Here is a 10776-nt window from a genome sequence, read left to right on the forward strand (position 1 = left end):
AACATCATGTAGTAACCAACCAAACCAAAAAAACTTATGATCTTAGTAACAAACTTAGGAGTCTCCTGCTGTAACACTACATCTACCTTACTCGGATCGACCGTTATACCACCACTGGAAATCACATGACCAAGGAAGCTCACTTAATGCAACCAGAACTCACATTTGGACAACTTGTCATATATTTTCTTCCCTTGCAAGGTTTGCAACACCACTCACATATGACATGCATGCTCTTCATCTGACTTCGAATGCACCAAGATATCATATATGAACACAACCACAAACTAATCCAAATAAGGATGGAAGATTATATTCATATACTCCATGAACACGCTTGGCGCATTATACACATCGAACGAAATCACTGAGTACTCATAGTGGCCATATCGGGTTCTAAAAGCAGTATTTGGAATATCTTCAGGCTTCACTCGAATCTGATGGTATCCTGATCTCAGATCAATCTTGCTAAAAACACAAGCACCTACCAATATCTCCTGGAAAAACATCAGGAAACACACACACCACATGCATATCACTAGCCATAACATCTCTCTCCACACTCAAAGAAGCAAACATCACGAGCACCTGATCAACCTCCCTTAAAGACATCTCAACTTGATCGGCAAACACGAATCTCGAAACCATATTCTCTCCGGGTTCAGGAAATAATACATTCTCAACAACACTTGCACCCTCACCCTCAGCAGCATGCTTACCCAACTATTCACACCTGAAACACCTCAAAGAAACATAAGTTCATCCCTAACTTATTTCAATTCTGCTCATGCTAGCAAGCGGTTAGAAAAACAAACGAGCATCGATAGTGTTTCACACACATGTCACATACCAAGGAACAAACACAATTACACAACATGGATAGGTGGACCAACTAGGCTCTGATACCACTAGGTAACACTCTAATTCACCGACTCAACATTTAGTAAAATAATTAAATTTTTAAATCCACACTTAGAGTGTCACACATGTTTCACCAAACATAAAAACCAACAAAACATAATCTTATGAATTAAGCAGTGGAAACAATAAATTTTGACATATAACTTCTCAACAACAAATAAATAACAAAGTGGTTCAACAACTTCAAAGTGAATAAGACATGTAACAACGAAATATAGATAACTTGTCCCCAATGCTACATATCAGAGCGACTCCACTAAAGACCCAAACGATAAATAACTAAAGAGGCCTCAACGTTGTCCTCTAGCTCAAGAAGCTACCCCTCTGCCATATTTTTTATACTCCAGAGGAGCATATTTATGGGAATACGCTCAAATATATTTATGGTTTAAAACATTGCAAGGGTAGCATATTCACACAAATCAACAAACACATCAGATATTCACAATAATGAAATGATTCACAATAATTTTATATATGCAATGTGACCAACAATCTTGACTCAATGCATGTGGTACCAATTTGGACATCAGAGGTATGTTACTATTTTTCATCCATACTCGCTCCTGATCCCCTCTTCTTTACTAGAGCTCACCATAATCGTCACCGATCCCCACTACTGAATCCGTAAAGCTTCATTGATCCCATTATAAAAATTAGCTACGCTCTTCCAATCCTCAGTTCTGAACCAAAGCTCACACTAATCATCATTGATCCCAACTACTGAATCAGTAACGTTTCACTGATCCATGACTGAAATTAGTGACTCGCTCTCGATCCCCACTTCTGAACCAAAGTCCATGCACCATGATGCATGGACTCAACACTAACATGCAAATATGATCATTTACAATCGGCCCCAATTCTAATCGTGTACAACACCAATAAGTTCATCACCTTAACACAACAAGTGTGACATGTAAATATATTCAACAGTACATAATCATACAGTTATATCCATATTCCAAATTCTATTTAATTTCTCATAATATTTTATCACAATAATATCATCTCAACATCGACATCAACATCCCTCCTCACAGGACAATCATTAACTCAATCAATCACAATGGTCAAAACAAAATGTTATAATCGTCATTAACCATTAATTTGTGTTACACAACAAGTAACACCATATAATCACGTACTCAAGTACAATATTAACCTCTTAGATCCTTACCATGAGGTAGTACTACATGTTATCTTTCCAACGCTTTAAACCGTGCCTCAAAAGGAGTCACGAGACTCAAGTTACATCATTTATAATTATGCAATTTCCCACCCATATAATGGTAACCGGTAACGCTTAGTGTGTAACCTGTTACACTAAACCTCTTTTTTAACCTTAACCTAATTTTTTAGATTTTAATTATTTCACTCTTCCCCCAACTTATTCTTATTTTCACTTCATTCCCTTATTTTTCCAATAATCCTAATTTCCACCCAAATCTCATGAATTCCCTATTTTCTTATTATTTTAATCATTTAAAATTACTAAAATTCTAAATAATTTTCACCAGTCTCCATACATCCAACAAAATATTCAAGCACATCAATAATTGAATAAAACTTATAAATCATATAAATTCACCAATACTTAAAAATAAATAAATAAAAGCAAATTAAAAATTGAATTAAATAATTAATTGAAAATTGTGGGTGTTACATGCATTGAACATTTTAAGCCTAACAATACAAAAAGTTATGTAATGCTCGCACCCGCAAAATCCCGCAAGAAAAATGGGACGGTACGAGGTAGACACTTTAGAGGGTGCAGACTTAAACCCTTGCTCCTCCCCACACTAAAGTGCAGGTAAAACGGGTATGCCCAATGGTCCGCACCCGTTTTTCACCCATATGAACCATTTTAAATGAGCCAACTATTTAATAGGTTCAACCAAACATTTGGATTAGAGGAACACGCTCTTGTTTGAATTTTAAAATGAAATATCTCATTCATTTGGGTATTACTCAGTATACCTTATGCCTTACTTACACATCCTAGTGAAGTTCGAAAAATACCCTTAGAATATAGAGTTTGAAATCCGTAAGCCCTTAAATATCTCTTCAATCTCTCTTTGAAACATGTTAGATCATATTTAAGTATATGCCCAGATTTTGAAATCTGGATTAACAATTTAAGGAAATTGAAATTAATTTTAGAAACTAAATTAAAGAATTTGTCCAGATTTTGAAATTCAGATTCCACGCTGTTATTAAAAAAACATAAAGAATTCTAGACAAAGGCTGAAAAATAACATAACTTAACATAAATATTTATTATGAAATACACAAAATACATAACATAACATAAATCTTTGTTAACTTAAATCTAACAATGACATTTCTCAATAATACATGGTTGACGATATTTCAACATTTTTATAATATTGTTGGCCGATCTTGCAAGTGTCGCGTGATCCTTAATTCGACATCGAATCATATAAGTTTCTTATTTCTAGGAATGCAACCTTTTATGAAGCTTGTTTTCCTTTCACCCAAAGTCATGACCGCAAACCCTTACCTCCTCTAACCTCCTGATAATACTGACCCTAACCCTATTATTTCCCATCCCACCTCACCATCCCCAAATTCCACACCTCTTCCCATTTCTCCTACCATTTCACCACTCACTATTTCTAGTCTCAACCATCTTTACCCTTACTCTGTATCTAACCTTCCACCACAACCTACTAGGAAATCCACCAGACAAACCAAAAAGCCTTCCTACTTAAATAACTACCACAACAACCTCCTTAACACTAACATGTCATCATCCCTTGCTCCTAACCCACCATAAATTACCCTTTCATATGTACTCAACTATAACCAATACAATAACAATTTCAATTTTTTTTCCTAGTTGTTACTTCTACCTTGAACGTACTACATACTCCCAATCCTACAAACATGAAGGTTGGTTCCAAGCCATGCAAACATGGTTATAATCCCTTGAACTAACTAATACTTAGACTATCATTGACCCCCCCCCCCTCTCAAAAAACACATATTGGATGTAAATGAGTTTAAATATCCTGCTAATAATATTATTGACAGGTACAAAGCTCGAATAGTTGCAAAGAGTTACATTCAACAAGAGGGTGTTGACTACTTTGACACTTTCTCTCCTATTTCCAAATTGACCGCTATAAGAACATTAATGTCATCTACATAAACTAATAATGCAATAAAGTTTTTATGAATAAATTTAGTGAATAGTGAATAATCAGCAGTAGAGTGACTGTAACAAAGAGATATCAAGGTGTATGATAATTTAGAATACAACTGTCTATTGGCCTGCTTGAGGCCATATAGACTTTTGTTAAGTTTACAAACCTTTATGGTGGGAGATAAACGAAGAAGTTTATGACCTTTGGGCATGGTATTACAAACTTTTTCATTTAGATCTCCATGAAGAAATGCATTATTAACATCTAATTTTTCTAGATGCATTACTGAAATCGCACACATCAAAGCCATACTCCATCACAAGTTTTGTATCAAGGACCTAGGTCCTCTAAGATGCTTTCTTGGGCTTGAAGTGGCTAGATTTACCATAAATATTTTTCTTAATCAACGTAATTACACTCTTGGCCTACTAAAAAATACACGTTTGTTAGCCTTTAAAATTTTCCCAACTTCTTACAATCCATCTATAGAACTTTATTTCCCTAATTCTACTTCATTTCATGATTTAACACAACATAGAAGATTAATTGGAAGTTACTTTATTTAACTACAACATGTCCTTATATTTCCTTTGTTGTCCAATAACTAAGTCAGTTTGTTTCAAATCTTACTAATAGTCATTTCAAGACAACAATTAGAGATCTTAAATATGTAAAAACTATCCCTGCTTAAGGACTATTTTATCCAGCTAATTCTGATTTAGTACTCTTTGGTTTTGTAGATAGTGATTGGGCCACATGCTCCACAACAAGGAGATCCATCAGTAGTTTTGCTATTCTTTTTAGAAACATCGCTTATCTCATAGAGGTCCAAGAAAGAAAACAACAGTCTCCCGCTCCAGCTCGGAAGTAGAATATAGAGCCCTCACATGTGAATTTCAATGGATGCACTACCTCTTCAAATATCTTGGCATAAAATTCAATAAGCCAGCATCCATTTACTATGACAACCGATCTACAATCTATCTTACCTATAACCCCACCTTTCATGAACGATGAAAGCACGTCGAATTTGGATACCACCTTATACGAGAGAAATTGGAATCTGGCCTAATCAAGCTCTTTCCCATTCAATCTTCTGCTGAAATTTCCAATGTTTTGAAAAAATCGCTTGTTGCCTCTACTTTTTCTTCTTTTCTTAGCAAGCTGAGACTTTTCTCAATACACAATGCAACTTTTGGGGGAGTGTTAGAAACTAACTTTTAATTTTTAGGTTACTATTTGATGTATTTTAGTTCCACCAATATAAGACAATTGGTTGGTCACATTGCTACCTTTTTGTCTTGTCATGAAAAATACCCGAACGTACGAATGCTCGAAATAACTATAGAGTCGCCACCGAAGTTTTATTTTTAAAGGGAAACATCGATAAAACTCTTAAAGAATGAAAACATGGTCATTGCAACTAGTTTTGGGTTCAAGAGTCGGTTATGTGAGGGGAAGGTATTAACACCCCTCACATTTGTTGTACTCAACGGGAACCTTCTAATTAATTTTGTGAATGTTTAGTTTAAAAAGTGTTTGAAGTTCTTCTGTTTCTTAAAATACAAATTAAAAAAAGGGGGAACATTTTTTTTTATTAAGGTGCTTGACAAGATGTTGAATCTTGCTCCTACGTATTCCTAGGTGCGATGGGAAACTCAAAACCATATAGTCTTTCATATAAAATGTTTGTTTGTTGATTGTTTTTAGGGAATAGTATTAGATCATATTCGGGCGATTAAACATCTTCTTGTATGCTCGCACTATGGAGGATGAAGCATCTGTTTGTATTTCGTGTCGAAATAAATAAACACCGTTCTTTTAAAAAGTTTGTTTTAAAGGAAAAGCGATTAATTTAATGAGTTAAGGTTATTTTAAGATACAGAGGATGAATAGCCTGTTCAGGCAAAGCGTACGCTGAGCTTTCGATTGTTCGAGAGAAGAATGAATATACAGCCATCCATTCCTCTTTTAATCCTAAGTTTATCGTGAAAATTATTTGTGGAAGGCAAATGATCGTTCATACAAAGCGTGTGTTAAGCCCTCTATTATTCGAAAAGCAGGTGAATATGTATTCACCCATTCCTTCCAAGTTAATCAGGGGTATTTTGGATGGGACACAAATAAATGCATTCACTCGTTCCACATTTGTTAAAAAAGAGGGGAATTGATTTAAAAGAAACAATTTTTTTTTGTATTTTTAAAATTTATCCGTATTTTTTATAATAATAATTAAAATAAACTAAATAAACTAATAAAATAAATCAGACTAATAAATTAATTCAGAGGGGGTACAAACTGAATTGGGGAAGTAAGAAACCAAATGAATTCAGGGGCACAAACCAAGGGAGTCTGACTGACAAAAAAACAAAAAAAAGAACTAAGGGAAAAGATTGTGGCCTTCAGATCAATCATGTGGCCTATAATCCATCTCAAGTAGAACATGCTTGGCCGTTTGATAAAAAATTAACGACCCACAATGAAATCTTGAGGTGGAAGTGCACACATGAGATCATGGTAGAGAGGGAATCTGATGGCCCTGGAGAGAGCCATGTGTCATGATCCAAGCGTGACGAGAGAGAGAGAAAGAGAGAAAGAGAGAGAGAGAGAGAGAGAGTATTTAAACTCACTCTCCTCAGACCTCTCTCATTTTCCCCTTTTCTTTCTCTCTCTTCTCTCATTCTCTCTCTCTTACTCCTCCTCTCTCATGCTCTCCCATTCTCTGACCTCTCACCACCATCTAAACCCTTAAGACCACCGCAACACCGCCCTTATGTCCACCATACCCCACCCTTAGAACCACCACATTCATTGTGTTCATTTGAACACATTTCAACCCAGAATTATGAACACCGCCACCAAAACTACAGTGAGCCACCGCTTAAACCCAGAACTCTGTCGTGAATATTCATCATGTTCATATGAACATGATGAACACTCATCTTCTACCTCTCAACCTTCAACCTAATTCGCCCAAAAATGACCTTAACTTAACCCAAATTCAACCAAAACCACATCAAACCATATACCATGACCCTTTAAACCTGAATCAAACTTCAAAACATAAAAACAAAACGACAAATTCTGACCCCAAAAAACCTAAATGCCCTCTGTTCAAGTAAAAAACCACCAAACATTCAACCAGTTATCCTTAAATCGAACCTAACACAAATATAAATCAGTTTAACATAAACTAAACACAAAATCAAAACCCTAAATTCAATTATCAGCACAAACCAATAAACAAAAAGAACAAAAGGGTTACATTTCGGCAGAATTTGTCTTCAATGTGAAAACAAATTCGTAGGTTTTTTTGTATCTGTAAACTCGTGAATTTTTTTTGCCCCCCTTCTGTAAATTTTGTAGGGTTTTTATAAGTAGAAATTAAGTTAAATCAATTAAGTTTGATTGATAAGTTTTGGAAGTATTAGATTGAATTAGATTTTGATTTGACTCAATTTTTTACTTAGGGCTTAAGTTTGTATGAATTAGAAAAAACCCATGGGCCTTTCAATGTAATCCGATTTTGATGTAATGGCGATTCAATTTTTTTGTGTGATTTGATATTGTTTTTGGCATGCTTTGGATGTTTTTGGTGTTTTAGGGTTTCACGGACAAATACAAAATAATAATAATAAAATGAAATTAAAAATACTATAAATTAAATAGGCTAAATTGCTTAAATGCACCTTTTGACCCTCTAATTTAAGCATTTTAAATAATTGATCCCCCTATTACAAACCAACGATTTTGGTCCCTTAATTTTTCCGGCCTTTGGATTTTTATGGTCCCCCTCATCTTTTGCATACGAGGCAATGGTGATTAGAATTACAAAATTATTTTTAATTACCTGTCATTGATAACTGGATAATTTATTATTTAATATGATTTTATAGAATAAATTAATAATTTTAATTCAATTTTTTTAGAAATTAATTCGTTAAAGTTTATACAAGAAATACTTTGGGCCTATAGCCCATTCCTTTTCAGCCTTATTCCAATATATAAGATGACATTAAATCATGTATGGATGAAGTTTATAAACACTCATTGCATTTGTGAACAAACCGACATGATACTTTATCTTAAACCACTATTTACACATATTTGAATGTCGAAAAGATTGAATGGAATATATATGTTACAGGCATTGTAATGCTATATATGCACTCATGTAGGGTTTGGTCTTGTTCTTGGCGATGATGGAAAACGATTCCGGACTCACAACAACGAGACAATTTGATTGGTTGATTTACTTGATGAAGCTAAAGATGCTGTAAAACTTCCCTTGTTGAACGTGGTAAATACCCATGTTGCCTAGTGTTATTTTTATTTCTAATATAAGTGACACGAAGTTAACCTCTTAAATCTGAGCTCATTTAGATAATGCTAAAGATTGGACAGAGGAAGAGGTTGAGAAAACATCAGAGGCAATTGGATATGGATTTGTTAAGTAAGTTCTCTATCTCAGTAATATTTTTCCTATGCTTGAAATATAACCAACATGCTTTCCAGTAATAATATATAATTTGCTTATAGAAAGTTATAGTGATCGCTTTTATCTATCATACATATAAATATATAGTTTTGGTTTGACTTTACAACATTTCCGTTGTCTGGTTATGCCATTGCTATATGAGTACTGAATGAGTTGTAGTTTTGTTAGCCATCATGTTCGTACTTTTAATGTGTTTGCAGGTATGTTGACTTGAATTCCCCACGAATACAAAGAACATTTTACCTGCACTACATTTTCCTCACCTATTTCTTCCACTACTTTGTCCAGAAGCTTAAATAAATATGGTGCATACTTAAGTCTTCTTTATTGCTGCAGATATTTTAAGAAACAAATGCAATGTCTATCACTTTGGCAAATTTATCAGTTCCATCTATCTGTCAACATATATATTCATTCAATCTTTTCGACATTCAAATATGTGTAAATAGTGGTTTAGCATAAAGTCCTGCATCAGTTTGTTCACAAATGAAATAAGTGTTTATAAACCTCATTCATACTTGACTTAATATCATCTTATGTTTGGAGTGAGGTTGAAAAAGAATGGGCTATATGCCCAAAGTATTTCTTTTATAAACTTTAATTAATTAATTCTAAAATAATTGAATTAAAATTATTAATTTATTCTATAAAATAATATTAAATAATAAATTATCCAATCATCAATGACAAATAATTAAAAATAAATTTTTAATTCTAATCATCATTGTCACATATGCAAAAGTAGAGGGAGATCACAAAAATCCAAAGACCATCAAAATTAAAGGACCAAAATCGCTGATTTTGTAATAGGGTGACCAATTATTTAAAATGCTCAAATTAGAGAGACCAAAAGTGCATTTAAGCCAATTAAATATTGATATAGTAAAGTAAATGAACACGTAATAATAAACAGGGCAATGCTATCTTGTGCCCTTGGGGCACAAGTTAAGAAAGAATAAATGATTAATAGTCCCACTTATTTTATTATAGAACATGTAATAATGAAATACAATAATTATTATAGTTTAGGCATGTTTACTAAAAAAAATATGACAAAAGTACCCTCACATCTAATATCTCGCCTAGACTTTTTATCTTCTCAAATATTTCACGATTTCACGCTTCCTTAAAAATACTTTGTTAAAACTGAAATCATCACAAGTATGACAATTTAAGAACTTTCCTTACTCAGGTATGTCATATATCTTTTTATCTTTTTTATGTTATTTTATGATTCCAACTTTTTTAAAAATAACTTTCTATAGTCAGATGAATAACTTTTTTTGTTCTTGTTATTTTTGGAAGATAAATACAAAATGGAAAAGTGTGAACAATAATATAATAAATTTGGATTTGGATTTGACTATTGAATATTCAGTAGAAGAAGATTATTCAAAAAATGGTTCTTTTGAAATTGTTGTTGGTCGTAATATTATAGACGAAGTTGAAGAAATTGGAATTTTTGAGAAAGAAAATATTGTGATTTTTAGTTTGAATATTGAGATATATGGATTTTTAAAAGAAAGTGGTGAGGGTGACACTTTTAAGGAGTCAAATATTGTTTCTTTTGTTGGTCAAATTCTTCTTAGTAAGGAAGAAGCATTTACTTTTTATAAGAGATATGCATATCAACATAGGTTCTCAGTAATAGATAGCTATAACTAATACTGTATTTATTTGTATTATTGCTTAATAGTAGTAGTTAGCTACCTATCTAATAGGAACTGACTGTGGATTATCCATCCCTAGTCTCAAGGAAGAACTCCCTTAATATTTAGAGTTTCAGTTTCACCTCTGTATTATAAATAGCCATCACTTTGGCAATTACAATATATAAAACGATCATCCCTTTTATGGTATCAGAGCAAATTAACTTAAAAGTTTTTTTTTCTCGATCCTTCATTCATGGCATCACCAGATTCTGATGTTGAAACTCCCCAAGGGACACCCACTATGTCATCACCGGCTGACAAGTTAATTGTTTTGAATGCCAGATCTCAACTCTGCATCAAGCTTGACGGAGACAATTATCCCGCTTGGAGAATTCAGTTCATGGCTCTCTTAACAGGTGTTAGATACCCAAAAGTGCTTATTTGAGCTATCAAATATGGGTATCTTTCACTCCATTTCCTTGCTAAATTGTCAAAACCACCTTTGTTTTAGATGAAATGCAATACATTGATAAAC

At 33.5% G+C, this 10776-nt stretch overlaps 1 protein-coding gene across 1 annotated transcript; it reads right to left on the reverse strand.

Moving 5' to 3' along the window:
* Nucleotides 1-287: 287 nt before the first annotated feature.
* LOC127102339 (uncharacterized) lies at nucleotides 288-4374 on the reverse strand. Its single transcript, XM_051039716.1, has 4 exons — nucleotides 4258-4374; nucleotides 2918-3046; nucleotides 589-723; nucleotides 288-497 (listed from the first exon to the last, which is right to left on the reverse strand). Exons 1-4 carry the CDS (start codon nucleotides 4372-4374, stop codon nucleotides 288-290), a joined length of 591 nt encoding a protein of 196 aa, XP_050895673.1.
* Between the last annotated feature and the right edge of the window lie 6402 nt (nucleotides 4375-10776).

This window comes from Lathyrus oleraceus, chromosome 7, assembly GCF_024323335.1.
Source record: "Lathyrus oleraceus cultivar Zhongwan6 chromosome 7, CAAS_Psat_ZW6_1.0, whole genome shotgun sequence".
NCBI classification, from domain to species: Eukaryota; Viridiplantae; Streptophyta; class Magnoliopsida; order Fabales; family Fabaceae; genus Lathyrus; species Lathyrus oleraceus.